This window comes from Ischnura elegans, chromosome X, assembly GCF_921293095.1.
Source record: "Ischnura elegans chromosome X, ioIscEleg1.1, whole genome shotgun sequence".
Taxonomy (NCBI): Eukaryota; Metazoa; Arthropoda; class Insecta; order Odonata; family Coenagrionidae; genus Ischnura; species Ischnura elegans.
This window is the reverse complement of record NC_060259.1, coordinates 9,374,847-9,390,541: the sequence shown is the minus strand read 5'-3', so window position 1 is coordinate 9,390,541 and position 15,695 is coordinate 9,374,847. Positions and strand designations below refer to the sequence as shown.

General features: G+C 37.7%; 1 protein-coding gene across 1 annotated transcript in view; it reads left to right on the top strand.

The window, feature by feature from the left end:
- The window catches only part of LOC124170601 (dynein regulatory complex protein 11-like), an 86,759-nt gene that overhangs the window by 68,002 nt on the left and 3,062 nt on the right, over window positions 1-15,695 (top strand). The window contains exons 9-12 of the mRNA XM_046549426.1: window positions 478-808; window positions 1,064-1,263; window positions 3,130-3,327; window positions 3,423-3,605. Coding sequence (XP_046405382.1) covers window positions 478-808; window positions 1,064-1,263; window positions 3,130-3,327; window positions 3,423-3,605 — 912 coding nt within the window. The remainder of the gene's footprint in view (window positions 1-477; window positions 809-1,063; window positions 1,264-3,129; window positions 3,328-3,422; window positions 3,606-15,695) is intronic.

Here is a 15,695-nt window from a genome sequence, read left to right as displayed (position 1 = left end):
CCTGTACTATGTAACTCATTGGGGGCTGTCCCTTGACCTTCTTCCCTTCCACTAGTCCTTCCCTGTCAGTCCCTGTGGTGGGTATTAGCAAGGGACAATCCAAAGTATATACATTACATTATTTTAAGACTACCTTTGCCTGAGAAATATTGACACCACAATTTCAAATATAACATGATCTATGAATAAAACTTAAGTTTTCATTGAAAACCAAAAGCAAGAGCAATATTTATGATTCGGCCACTGAAAAACCACACAAGTATGAAAAAATGACTAACTGCACTGGGTAACCTGTGGCCCACCGTACCTCATATCCACTGAGGGCTTTTCATAGGTGACTTACAAATTTTTAAATTATTGTTATGTGGGTGATACATGACAAAAGTAACATCTATCCAATTTGAATGAATTCATAGACTCAACAGCCTGACAGAGGCCTGGTCAGATGTGGGTCTGACATTTTGCTTGCCTTCACAGGCAATTGAGCGTGACCGTGCACAAAGGAGGAAGAAAGGGAAGAAGGGCAAGAGGGGAGGGGGTTCCTCAAAAGGGCACAGAGGACGCAAGGGAGGGAAGAAAGTGAGACGCAAAAGAGAGAAAGATTTGACGCCTGATAGAACTTTGGACTCACTTTTTGAGGAGCTTGTGTCCAATGGTATCATTAAGAACTATCCAGAGGTGGCAATATCATCTTTCTTGGGAGACGCCTCATTTGTGGCGAGGCAATGGCAAGACATGGGTAAGAAAGCAGAGCCTACACTGGGTGATGTCAGGAGGTTGATCAAGGAGTACTGCATAATTCCTCTTGGTGAGCTAACATCCAATTATCTAAACTACCCACCCACAAGCCATTCTTTTATGTACCATATTTTATTTAAAAATTTCAATGCATACCTATGGCAAATTTTCTAAAGGCATTTGATACATATTCATTTGCCAAGGGGCATGAAGTTTATATTACTTCTTTTAATTTATTGAATTGCCTTTAATGATGGCATTACTCTCAAATTCCACAATCCGAAAATGCTTTCTTTCAATATTTTTTACATATTTATGTTTTCAGGATCAGAGTACATTCACAACAATGCACCATTTGTCCGATCTCTATTAATCGCAGGACCACATGGAAGTGGAAAGCATATGATTCTCCATGGTATATGTACTGAACTGGGAGCTTATTTGTTTGACATATCAAATGAAACTATTGCTGATAAATACCCGGGAAAGACAGGACTAACAATGCTAATACATCTGGTGAACAAGGTAACATTTTTCTCCTCAACTTGATTTCCATTAAAAATTATAGTTATCCTGATTTTAAGTTGTACAAAGGCACTCATTGGTTTACATCGGCACACATATGTTAATGTTATCTCTAATTAGGACATTGTGTTTTTCTCCCATATGCATAATATAGATAACACTTTTTTCAAACATTTCCTTCAGCAATGACAGAGAAAACATTCATATAGATTACATCATGACTTATCCTGATACAGTAGAACCCTTTTGCAGTATTCCGAGTTAAAGTTTTCCCGCTTTTTGCACAGAATTTTTGGATCCTGTAAACTCTGACCCTTCTGCCTTTTCCCATACTTTAATCTTTCTAGCTTTATAATTTTTAAGGGTGCCTAGAAAAATACAATTAGAAGCCTTTTATTGTATATTGATTAGTTTTAATGGTCACGTATACCAATTACTTAAGACCTGAATTTAATGGTCACCAGTGGAAAGCCTGAGGGATGTATGAGAGGCTGAGAATACCCAAAATGCTTTCCGTAAAAATTTTGCTATGCGTATTAGCTTAATCATCCAATGAATTTTTCTGAGGACACCCTGAATTCGCATATAGCACTTTGCGCAGAATTGTGGATGAGGTTTGGGCCGTATATACATATACACTCATATGAGTGTCTGGCTGCTGCTGAACTGCCATATGACCAGATGGTACATGCCCATTGCAAGCTTACATCAGACCCAACGTGATTCTTAACTCAATTGTGCCTAGAACTTTATGTTGCAAAACTGTATTAATCACTGCTACATATTTCTGTATCATTTCTTTATCCAGATCATCAGAAAAATACTTTTAAAATTCTATGACCTCTACTTAATGAAAGACAGCATGAGTCAGTAACGACCCTTTCGGCACATATCCGCTTTTAATGGTGTGAAAGTGCCCAAATGAAAAAACTAAGTAGATACGCTCCATTACCCACCCTTGTTTGCTTTTGAATTCGGGAGGTACAATTCTGAGGGCCAGACTCTTGAGGTGCCATGCCACTTTTCTGGAAGAGATGCTTGTTCTGCTCGGCAGAATGCAAGAGAATCTAGAGTAAGCCCTTCCCCACGACGTAAAATCCAAGCATTACTCATTGAAACATCTAATAGCCACATAATTGGAGCAATATACCACTTTTTCCTCCTGATTCCAATTTTGTAATTAGAAATGCTCTCCCCATTCATTCCAAGAATATCTCCCATATTCTTATTGCAGTGTGAAGTAACCATTGGCTGCAGCAAAATAAACATTGACCATGGTCAATTTTTATTTTGCTTTTCACCCAAACAAGAGTATGGCTGAACTTGCTGAAAAGAGAAACCCCAACTCATTCGAAAGCATGTACTCAACACTGTTTCCTTCCCCTTGATATTTTCATCATGTTGCATTTAGCTCATTCATTCATTAGCTCAGGGGCATCAGCAAAAGCCGAAAGCAAAAATTGCAAATTTCTTTAAGGAAAATAATATTTTTTCAAGCAAATAATTTTGAAAACTAATAAAGAGCTGTTACAGTTTTCTTAAAATGTTGATTTCATTCACCTTTTCCATGCTTAAATCTTACCTACAACTTGAACAACCATGAGTTGCCCCCCCTTGTTTTGATCCCGGGTACACCCTTGTCCTAACTGATCCTGTTGCTTCCATGCATCTTTGTCACATTTCTGACGTAAGCTTAGTTAGATTTAGCTTAATTATTCCCATTAATCCCTCGATAAACAACTCATTTCTCTCAGTCATGCAGTCAGAACCTGATAGTAATATGTGGAATGTGCTTGTACTTACAACTGACAAGCCCTTAAGTGTAACATAATTAGACACTGAATGGCACTGAAATGAATTTGACAGGTTTCAAGATTGCTTCAACCAGCAATTATATACATGGAAAATGCAGAGAAAACATTCTTAAAAAGAGTTCCCAAAACTGACACATCAGATCCAAAAAGACTGAAGAAAGAACTTCCAAAGTTAGTTAAAGGTATAGGCCCTGAAGACCGCATAATGGTCATAGGATTATCCAGCTGTCCTTGGGAGAGTGATCAAAAGGTAATTTTTCGCCAATTCAATCAATCTTGGTTTCTATCATCAAGCTGTATTACCATTATATTCTCACAATTTTATTCATTTGGATTTCATTTCAGAGTTTAGCCTCAGCTTATAACAAGTTTATAATTTTGCCCCGCCCAGACTATGCAACAATGTCCATGGTGTGGAATGAGACACTATATGGCTATAATGCATTGAATCGACAATTTGATTGCATGACTATGGCTCGAATGTGTGATGGATTTACTATAGGAGTGGTTTTGAAAATAATACAGGAGGTAAGAGGCATAATTTCCACTAATTCTGACCATCTTCATTTACATATCATTCTATAGTCATCAACTTGATGTTCTACATCCCATTGGATAATTTTCACCCAAATACTGAAGGTCAGGAAATGCTTACCAGAAACAACAATGGGGACCTTGGATCCCTGATATTGCATCAGGAGCCTAGTTCATATATTGTGGCTGTTGAAAAACGAAGACATAAACCTGAGCAGCATGAACTGTCTGCTATAAAAATTTCTCAAGTAAACTGCCAGTCCTTCCTTTGCCACATTTGATGTATTTCGAGATTATTTTCAGTGACTGCGTTTACCCTATGAAAGTGCATGCATACATAGTCAACGTAAATTTCAATAATTTTCATTGATAATTCCTGCGTATCTTGTCCACTGAAAAATTACTCCAATAACAATAAGACCTTTTCTATAGTAATGGTGTCAACTAGTGGTGGTGCTTGCGGAATGACCGAGAAGAATATATACGAAGAACTTTGTGTTGATGCATTATCGGACGTGCCAGATGTAGTCGAGTGTGACAGCTCAGATAGTGAAATTGGTTTTGATATTGGTGGAAGAAAAACTAAAAGAAAAGCTGGACAGTTAGTTTACACTGATGATAGTGACTTGGATGCAAGTGATAGCGATGGTAGCTTAGTGAAAGACACCTCGGTGACATGGAATAAAATTGACCTTCCAAGAAGTTTGGAAGATTTTCAGGGAGTGGCAGGAATCATCAATGCTCCTGCGATAATTGCTAATGTGTTTTAGAAGTGGCAAAAATGTTTTTTGGGGATGATCTTAGAAATAATGTGCAATGAGACCAATTTGTATCGAATGCAGAACGAAGGCAGATATAAGTCTTTGCAGAAAACTGGGAAGTGGAAAAATGTCACGTTGGGAGAGGTGAAAGTTTTCTTAGCAATTATAATTTTGATGGGCAAAGTCAGGAAAGATTCAATCAAGGAATAATGGAGCACTGATGAATTTATCAATTCACCCATTTTACATAAAACTAGACCAATACTATCATATTTCTCAGAAAAAATTAAAACGGTGTATATGCCTAAGCGTGATCTCTCCCTAGATGAAGGAGTAATACCTTAGAGGGGAAGATTGAGATTTAGAACATACAATCCAGGGAAATTGGTGAATTATGGATTTTGGGTACGAATGGTGTGTGAGAGTGAAAGTGGTTATATTTGAAACATAGAAATATATACAGCTGAAGGAAAAAGAATTAGAGGAAACCATATTGACCCTTTTAGATCTGTATTGACACCATTGGCATCATGTGTTCCAAGATAATGATTACAATAGCGTACAAATAGCCGAATTTCTTCTAGCGAAAAAAACTCGAGTTTGTGGAACCATCCGTGCCAACAAGGGGCTTCCCACTGAATTTAGGCATGAAATCAAAAGTATGAAGAAAGGCGACAACACTTTCTGTAGAAGGGGGGAAGTTCTGCTGCTTGTGTGGAAGGAGAAGAGGGAGGTGACGATGATTTCCACAATCCATAACTTGAGTGAGGGCAAAGGAAAGCGAAACAGATGGACGGGACAGATACAGAAAAAACCGATTTGTATTTTGGACTACAATAAGTACATGGGAGGAGTTGATAATGCTGATATGTACTTGGCTTACTTTTCAGTACTAAGAAAAACTATGAAGTGGACAAAAAAGTGGTGTTGTGGTTGATCAACTGAGCCCTATTTAATTCTTTTGTGGTATACAAAACGTTGAGCACTTCTACCCATTTGACCTTCAAAAAATTGGTTTTAATAATAATAATAATGAATTTATTTCACCATTGGCAAATTATACATCTGCAAGGCTAAAGTCAATATGAGATTTACAAATAATTACATACAAACATACATACATGAATACCTGATTGAAAATTGCCAGGTTCTTGGGAATTCTCAAGATAATCATTTCACTATGATATAAACAAACATTAGAAACAGAGCCAAGAGGGTTATAAAATACTAACAGAAAGTATGGAAAAATATAGGCGTTCAAGTTGCCATCTAGAAAATTTCCTCATAATGCATCCTCCAGATATTCATTAATACTGTAGTAGCATTTTTCAGCTAGGAGGATTTTTAGTCTCTTTTTAAATTCGGAAGGTGATTTGCTATTTTTTATTTCTTCGGGAATTTTATTATAAAGGATCGAGGCAGAGTGGTAGGGACCTTTTAGGCAGAGAGAGCTGGAATACTGGTTTGAGTGGATGCTATTTCTTGAACAGGTGAGGTGACCATGGTAGGTAGAATTTGGAAGAAAATGGGAAGGGTTTGCTTTAACAAAGCAAGCACATGTAAGGATATACAAAGAAGGGAGGGTGAGGATTTTAGATTTAGCAAAGAAGATTTTACCTGGAGTGCGAATAGGGACATGGTACATAGCTTTAATAGCTTGTTTTTGGGCTGAAAAAGCTCTTTTAGCCACAGGTGAGTTTCCCCAAAACAGAATGCCATAAGAAACATGAGAATGGATTTTAGCGAAGTATACCATTTTAAAAGTATTCAATGATACAATCAGAAACAACCTTCTGATAATGAATATACCCACGGAGATTTTTTTTAGTACAACCTGTATGTGAAGTGCCCAATCAAGGTTGGTTGAGATTAGAAGTCCAAGGAACTTTGTAGTATACACATCAGAGGAGTGAGAGATTTTGTCTATGTGAGGGATAAGATCATTTTTGTAGGAGTTTTTATGTAGGAATTGGAGGAAGACAGTTTTCTGGTTGTTAACTATAAGATTGTTCATATTACACCACTGATGCATTTCCATGATTGTGAGGTTAGTCTGGTCAACAATATTTTGTGCACTATTTGCAGTAATGACGGTGGAGGTGTCATCAGTGTAGAGAGTGGTTTTAGAATGAGACAATTGAGTAGGGAGATCGTTGATGAAGAGCAGGAAAAGTATAAGGCAAAGGAAGGATCCTTGAGGCACTCCCCTTGTTGATTTCATGGAGCTCGATTTGATACTTGAGTTGGTGCTACTGCATTGATAGCATACTGTTTGATGCCTGTCACTTAGGTATGACATGACCCAATCCTGGACCGGCCCAGTGATACCCAGAGCATTTATCTTATTTTGCAGAATGCTGGGGTCGATCAAATCAAAGGCCTTGGTGAGATCAAAGAAGATTCCGACTGTGACTAGTTTATCATTGAGGCCCTGTAGGATATTATGTATCAGCTCAAAAGAGGCCGAGTTAGTAGACTTTCCAGCCCTAAAGCCATCCTGGTTTTCATGAAGTAAGTTACATGAAGTTAAATAGTCCTGTAATTGCTTGAGGAACAATTTTTCAAACAGCTTTGAGAAAACAGATAAGATTGATATGGGTCTATAGTTATCTGCTTTGCTGTTTGAGCCTTTTTTGTGCACAGGAATTACGCGCGAATGTTTGATGGTTGATGGGAACTGGCCAGAAGAAAAGGAAGTTTACTATCTTTGCCAATGGTGTAGCAATGGCATTAGATGCCGCTTTTAGTATGGGCATGGGGATATCATCAAGCTCTGCGGAATAAGAGTTATTAAAAGAATTTATAGTCTGTACAATCTCAGAAGGAGCAGTTGGAAAGAGGAACATTGTATGAAGTGAGGAGTGACAATGAAATTCACTGGGAGAGGGGGTATTTGCATCAAGTTGCGAAGCAATGTTGCAGAAATAAGAGTTGAACATGTCTGCAATTTTTTCAGGGTCAATGAAAGTCTGACCGTTGAAGTTAGTGGATGAGGGGAGAGTTTTATGGGAGGAGGCATCCGTTAAGTTACTAATTACTTTCCAAGTTGATTTAATTACATTAGAAAAGTTCTTGATGTAATTTTCCACATGCAATCTTCTATGATGAGAAAGGAGGATTTTAAACTCTTTTCTGGCCATAAGATAAGATTGGCATAGATTAGGATCGTTGAATTTGTATTGAGAGTGGAGAGTGCAAACATGCTGGGACATTGCTTTGAGCTCTGGTGAGTAGATTTTCGATTGATAATTTGTTTTCCTTTGCATGGTTTTACGGGGCGGGAATGCAGAGTTAAAGTAAGATATAAAAATATTATAGAAGGCACTGAATTTTTCATTAGATTCCGAGGCCAGAAACACATCATCCCAAGACTCTTGAGCCAGGGTGGTTACAAATTCCATCATTGAATTTTCAGAGAAGATTCTTTTCATGGAATAGGTTGGGGAAGAATTTTTAATGGGACTATCAAAATCAAAGGTCACATTGAGGCCGAAGTGGTCAGTTAGGCCAGTGTCATGAGTTTGGCATTGTAGTTTTGATTTAGAAATGTCAGTTATGAAATAGTCGATGAGGGACTGACATTTGTGAGTAGTTATTGTGGGGTCAGTGTTGATAACCTGTAGGCCAAATGAAGTGAGCAAGTTTGAGAAAGAGGACTTCATGCAGGAGTCAACCAGGAAATTAATATTAAGATCCCCAAAGATCATAACACCATCTACATTTCGACTAAATACAAACATAAGAATATTGTTCAAAACAGAGAGAAAGTCATCAAAATTACCACCAGCAGCACATTCACATAATTTGTCAGATGAGAAATTCACTTTCAGTTCAGTAATATTAACCTCAGATCGGCAATATAATGCCACACCACCACATTTAAATTGTTTCCTGCAGAAAGATGACTCTAAATTGAAACCTTCTAAAGAGCTAGTGGATATTTCTTTTAGAAGTAGCCAAGGGCTGGGCTAAATGTGAGGAGGGAAGAAGTGAATCTTCCAGCGATGATGAGATGACGCAGACCGCGAGATAGAAAGGGCGACTCAGCTAGCGCCTCGGCAGGATAACCCGGCAAGGCTAGCAGGGGGAATGATGAAACACACTCTAAAGAAGATAGTGGGAATGGGAAGAAGAAACATCCATCACAGATGTGTCGTGTTTGTTCTGCTAATAAACTTAGGAAGGAAACTTGGTTTATCTGTGGATTCTGCAAGATCCCCCTGCACAAATAGGAGCATGTTTCACTAAATACCATATAAAAACTAAGTACTAACATCTCTGGTAAGTAAAACGCTTCAAATTTTATATAAACACATTAAAAAGTAAACACACTATGACGGTCTTTGTGTATCAGTGTCATTTTGGTTAAAGCTCCTTTAAATGGCTGTTCATACCTGATGAGATTGGAATTAAATACCCGGTCAGCAACTTGTTGAGACTGTCTACCCCCAAGTATCATCCAGCACCTAGGTTTACACATGAAATTCAGAAAAATATCGAGGAAAGAAACTGTCTTAGGATACCCTTTCTTTGTATGGGAAATATTGACTATCATAATAAGTTCAAGGTATCAGAAACAAAGTTAAAACTATGATAGTCCAGGCAAAGCGTGCTAATATCTCTCTCATTTGTCCCATGTTACCGAGTCAAATTAAGTATGGAAGCAACTTCGTCAACTTGGATTTATCTCCAATAAGCAGCATTTATAGCCATTAAACCTAAACCAACTGAATGATCACTTCACTTCTCCTTCTTCCTCACAGTCTAGTAATGCGGCAGGCACAGCCCCCCACGTCCTGTTTCATGATGCACACTTTTTTCTATGAACATGTTATCCCAAACTAACCCCAAAGTTCTGCTAAAATTCCTTGCATACTCAAAATCCAAAGCTACAGGTACTGATGATATCCCCATTGACGTTATTAAAAAATCCTTGCCTTTAACCATGCCTGCCAGTCTCGATATTTTTAATTACTTGCCACAATTAAAAATATATCGTTTGATTGACATAAATAATAACACATTGTGGATATTGGATGCTACTTATTTGCAATTTGCTCATGACCACGAAGAAAGGTGTGCTACCACAAAGGAAGGTGTGATGCAGTATATTAAAGTCGAACTGGCCGATCACACTAATGATACTCCCGAAATTGAACAGCCTATGGTCACTAGAGGGGAGTATGTCTCATTCCACATAACCGTAAGTGGTGATCTCAGTGCTAAATTACTCACTCCTGGTTTTTGGCCTAAATATGTTTATTAGGGAAACTTTTTTTCCCAAACCTTGGCCAAAATTGTTGGCGAGTTAGCTAGAAATCTGAACGTCCTTCATATTAATATTCAGTGCCTTAGGAACAAGCTACTTGAAATGGAAGTGCTTATTTCTCAACACCAGCCTGATATGATTTGTATTAATGAGCACTGGTTCATGGCTAACGAATTTGACTCATTCCAGCTACTAGGCTATGTTGTGGCCAATGCTTTCTGCCGATCCACACTAAAAAATTGAGTTTTAATTCTTAATTCTGTTAACTTAAGCTATAGCTCCATAACCTATCCTTATAGCTGTCTCAACGTTGAACAGGATGCACAAAGGTTGAACAGGAGTTTGAATGTAGTGACCTAAGTCCATTTTTTCAATTCTAGTATTATCATTTCAACTATATATCGTTCTCCAAGTGGTAATTTCAATGTGTTTCTTGATAAATTTTCCAGCATGCTGAATAATGTATACAATTCGGTTGATAAACCACTATTTACTGTCACTGGTGACTTTAATTGTGACCCCCTACATTGCCCTAAAGAAACATCAGAGCTACTAGATGTTCTTTCTTCTTATAATATAAATCCAACCCTAACAAACCCAACAGAGTCAGATCCACCTCTGCCATCGACAAGATTTTTACAAATATTGAATATCAAGTTGTGAAAACTGAGGTTATAATATCTCATGTTTGGACCACTATCTATTAATCTCTACATTCTCCCTAAATGTCTCAAACAAGATGATATTAATATCCACAGGGAAGACTGATGCCTCGGTAGCTTAACTGGCTAAAGCACTCGACCGGAAATCTTGGCCGAGTTCTTTAGGAAATGACCGGGATTCGAACCCGGGGGATCCGGGTTCGAATCCCGGTCAAGGTGAATGATTTTTTCTCTGTGGATATTTCGCAATATTGAACTATGTTAATATGTTCTGTACGGGTATTTTTTATTTATTTTTTTGTAACTAAACATTGACGTGACTTATATCATGGAACATGTATGTACCAAGATCTACAGGCAAATAAATATTATTATTATTTGCATATTTCCATGCAATTTTTACTATACATATACTCAATGTAGGTGTCCCAACTTAGAGATTCATTTATATAGAGGCCAAGGAGCTTTGTACCTGAGGAACGTCTCAGGCTGCAATCTATACATTTTATGTACAGAGTGTAGCCAATTTTTTTCTGTAATGGGGGGAATAGCATAAATGAGGAATTATCCTTATTTATGGAGACCTTTTTTTGAATACACCATCACCCTCTTAATGTGTTCATTATTTCATTTTGAACTGGTATATCTATATTGCCTGACTGTTTTATCAATTGATTGGTATCGTCAGAATACATGAAAATACTTCCATTTAGCATATTTAGTAGATCATTGACATATTGTAGGAAAAGCAATGGCCCCAGAATGGAGCCCTGAGGAACACCTCTGATTATTCCTGATAGGAGAATGAAATTTTTTTCATATTTCTATCAGAAATTTTATTGCACTGGATTCTCTTTACCAGGCAGAACCTTATTAGATCAGTAGCAATGCCTCTTAGACCATAGCAATGAAAGTTGCTCAGCAGTATTTTATGATCAACAGGGTCGAAAGCTTTCCTTAGATCGTAATGAAAGATTATTGAGGTGACAATCCAGTGATACTGAGTCAACAAATTTAAAGAAGGCAAATTCAGTTGAATATTCTTTAATAACTTAGGACTTAGATGAAATGCAATTTTGTTTTAAAAATGCCATAATCCTGTTTTGCTATAATGTTTCAAAAATCTTTGAGAAGACTTAAGATGTTTTACATCAGATGATAGTTATCTTTTATTTGATGATCACCACTTTCGAATAGGGGAATGACCACCGAGATTTTTAGTTCATCAGAATATACCCCCCACGACAGACAAACATTTACAATGTGGGTAATTGGGGATAGAAGATAATTGCTGCAACTCCCCTGCAAGTGTGAGCACATAACCTCATCCAATCCTGCAGTGTGTTCATTGCTTATTTTGTTCATAATTAATTTTTAATGTTTTATTTACTTTCCACATGTTGGGTGGAAATTGATGTTATTAGGCACTGAGGTTATATTTGGCATGACTGGAGAGTCAAGAACAGGATTAGAAGGCATTGGGTTATCAAATAAATTTGGAAAATGGTTATTAAAATTATTCAAACTTTATACTTCACGACCCCTTATTATATATATATATATATATTTCAAATTCACATTCACACAGGTCGCCACAGGCGAATATACAATCATAATAACATATAATAGAAATTGAAACAAAGAGATAGAAACATAAATACAGGACGATGACACACTGTGGCGTGGAGATGGAATGAAGAATGAATTCATTCCATCTCCACGCCACAGTGTGTCATCGTCCTGTATTTATGTTTCTATCTCTTTGTTTCAATTTCTATTATATGTTATTATGATTGTATATTCGCCTGTGGCGACCTGTGTGAATGTGAATTTGAAATGTATGAGACCCATATGGTTCGTTTCCTCTTCTTGGGATCAGCGTTCCCCGAAACGCATGTGCTATATCCATCCTACTGTGTGTGTGATTGTGACCATCTTTAATTCCATTTCTTCTTCTGCCCGCGTTGAATTCTTCGTTCGTGGCGGGACCTACGCCCAGAGCCATCTCTTGGCCAAATGATAGGGCTAGACCTCGGGGGATTTGGTGTATAAACCCCCGCCGAAAACACTGGAGATTAGATTAGCCTGGATAGCTCGGTGGTCTGAGCATCTGCCCGGAAAGCAGAAGGTCCGTGGTTCGATTCCCGGTTCAGGTGAACTTTTTTCCATGTGTTTTCGGCCTTCATTCCATCTCCACGCCACAGTGTGTCATCGTCCTGTATTTATGTTTCTATCTCTTTGTTTCAATTTCTATTATATGTTATTATGATTGTATATTCGCCTGTGGCGACCTGTGTGAATGTGAATTTGAAATGTATGAGACCCATATGGTTCGTTTCCTCTTCTTGGGATCAGCGTTCCCCGAAACGCATGTGCTATATCCATCCTACTGTGTGTGTGATTGTGACCATCTTTAATTCCATTTCTTCTTCTGCCCGCGTTGAATTCTTCGTTCGTGGCGGGACCTACGCCCAGAGCCATCTCTTGGCCAAATGATAGGGCTAGACCTCGGGGGATTTGGTGTATAAACCCCCGCCGAAAACACTGGAGATTAGATTAGCCTGGATAGCTCGGTGGTCTGAGCATCTGCCCGGAAAGCAGAAGGTCCGTGGTTCGATTCCCGGTTCAGGTGAACTTTTTTCCATGTGTTTTCGGCCTTCATTCCATCTCCACGCCACAGTGTGTCATCGTCCTGTATTTATGTTTCTATCTCTTTGTTTCAATTTCTATTATATGTTATTATGATTATATATATATATATATATATATTTTTTTTTATATCACGAGATGTGGGTCAAATGTAAATATTATTTATTTTTTCAAACTTTGCCTACGTTTCGGACATTATATTTGTCCATCCTCAGGGCTATAATAATGATAATGTATGATACAAAATTAGTTAAATACAGGCAATTTTACAGTTGTTATACATTAAAATACATGGAAATACATATTCAAAATTTACCTTTAAGTCTGATGTTGTTTTTATTTATTTACAATTTGGTTGCTTGGATTTCTTTCTTTGTTGGTTATGTCATTTATTAAATTATGATAAATTTTGCTAAGGTAAGTAATGTCTGTTCTTTTATTGCAGCTTTTTTTATTTCTGGATATGTGGTACATTTCTTTGAATAATCTTTTTGATAAAACTGGTTCTGTATCTAAAATTTTGGCCTCTTCGAAACGAAATGAGTGACTGTTTGTAATTGCATGATCTGCTAATGCACAAATTTGAATTTTGGTCTTAATTGATGCTTTATGTTGTGAGATCCTATTTTTTAAATATTGACGTGTTTGGCCTATATAATTTTTATCACAGTCTTTACATGGAATTGAATAAATGATATTGCTTCTAAGCTGCATAGGGGTATTTGACTTAAGTTTAGAATAGATGAGTTTATGTTGGGTTTTATAGTTTTTATGTACTATTCTAAAATTTGTTTTTTTGAATACTTTGGTAATTGGTAAAAATTATTAGCATTGGGATCAGACACTAGTTTTTTTATCTTCTTGTTTACTATAAACTTTGAAAGTATTCGATTAATTACTCAAAAATTTAACACTGTTTAAATCTCCATTTATTCACAACGTAACTCACCATGTCATTAAACAGGTTAACACACACACTGCTCTGACCCCCACTTCTGGTCAGGGGTACCAACCTTACATTAATGTCAGTTACCAATCTATAACATCTCCCCGTTTAAAACAAATACCTTTGGGGAAGGTTTACAGCTCTCCCTGAGTGAGTTACATATGCACTTAAAGCTTAGCTTTTATTACCCCCTTCAGGAACACGTATACTAGGATCACATACACTGTTTGATATAACCCTCGTGTCACTAGTCATAAACTGGTCAAATTCTAGGATATGAATGATGACATGAATCCATTTGCTTTGGGGAATTAGAATAAGATTTTCTTCAATGCATATTTCTTAAATCATTTCCACAGGCGTGCAGGAAGCATTACACAGATGTTTAGCAACACTAGAGACTCGGAGGCTACGAACTAAGGTTATATCGCTTGAGCAATCGAGAATGGATATCTTCAAGAGTGACTCAGAGAACTTGACATTGGAACCCCACTAGATTTACAGGTACAACAGAAACGATAAGTTAAGAAAGATACAGTCGGATCCGGATTTAATGTCTTCGCATTTAACATTTTTCCGCATTTAGCGTTTATTTTTTTGGGTCCCGATTCATTCCCTATTAGGACAATGTAAAATTTATCCGTATTTAGTGTTTCCACATTTTGCGTTTTTCCACATATATGGTCATAAAAATTTGTCCCGCTCAAGATTTTTTTGCTCGATTTAACGTTTTTTCATGACGGTTCATCCAAATCTTCGAATTTATGCTCATCAACAAGAACAGTCTCATGAAAGTTTACCAAGAGTCGATAGAATCTACCGGGGAACGCTTCTTCAACTGCTTTCTTCCGCGAGCGCAGCGCTGCGACCTTCAACTCGCAAGCTGGGTGATTTGTCTTCTCGTAATGTTTCGCTCCCCTTCTGATCCAAACACTAGGCACTTTTTGTATCAGATCCGATCTAATGGAGCAAAGTCATCCCTTTATAACCTCGAACTACCTTATCCTTCACTTCTTGAACGTGACTTCGATGATATGTGACGACTGATGACACGAGTTATCCTCCGAGGGCCGCTACAATAATGTTTTCTCGTAATGTTTTCAATTGATGGCTTATGCACCTTTCAACTCTACTCCCTACGGGCAGTCCATTATTGGCCCAATATTTTTCCAGTCGGCTACTTTCTCTTTTCAAAAGAGGAGGCCCAATATCAATTGCGCAGTTCACTAGAAGATTCTTTCTGTAATCCATTCCAAGGTCAGTTTCCACGGAGGAAAAGCGAAAGAACAGAGGAAGTGTTTCCCCTGTCATGACCGTGAGTGAGAGCATTCTTTCCCTGCGGAACAACATTATTTTACATCGTAATTTAGATATCCCGGAGCCAATTTACCGACATGCAGCTGGTTGATATCGATGTCGATTCAAAAATATCTATCTGGTGCTAATTAATGTCAAAAGAGAATGACAATCGGAGTTTTGACGAACTACCACGGTCCATGACTCAAAGTAAATCGCTCATGCTGGAAAAAAAATCACCGCATACTCACAGTAGAATAGATGAGCGCGGAAAAATACGAATATCCGGCAGGTATCCCTTGGTGGTTGACTTCGACATCATAACCCTGACGAAATTGCCAAACTCCAGAGGCACTGACAATCTTTCTGATGAAATCCAGTTCTGTTGAAGATTAAACCTTTTCACTTAACTTAAAGTTTAGCTAATCGTTATTCAAGGTCCAACCAAATTTCATTAAAAGCTGCTGAGAAACAAGGTGAGTCGGAGTCAAGGTGATCAGC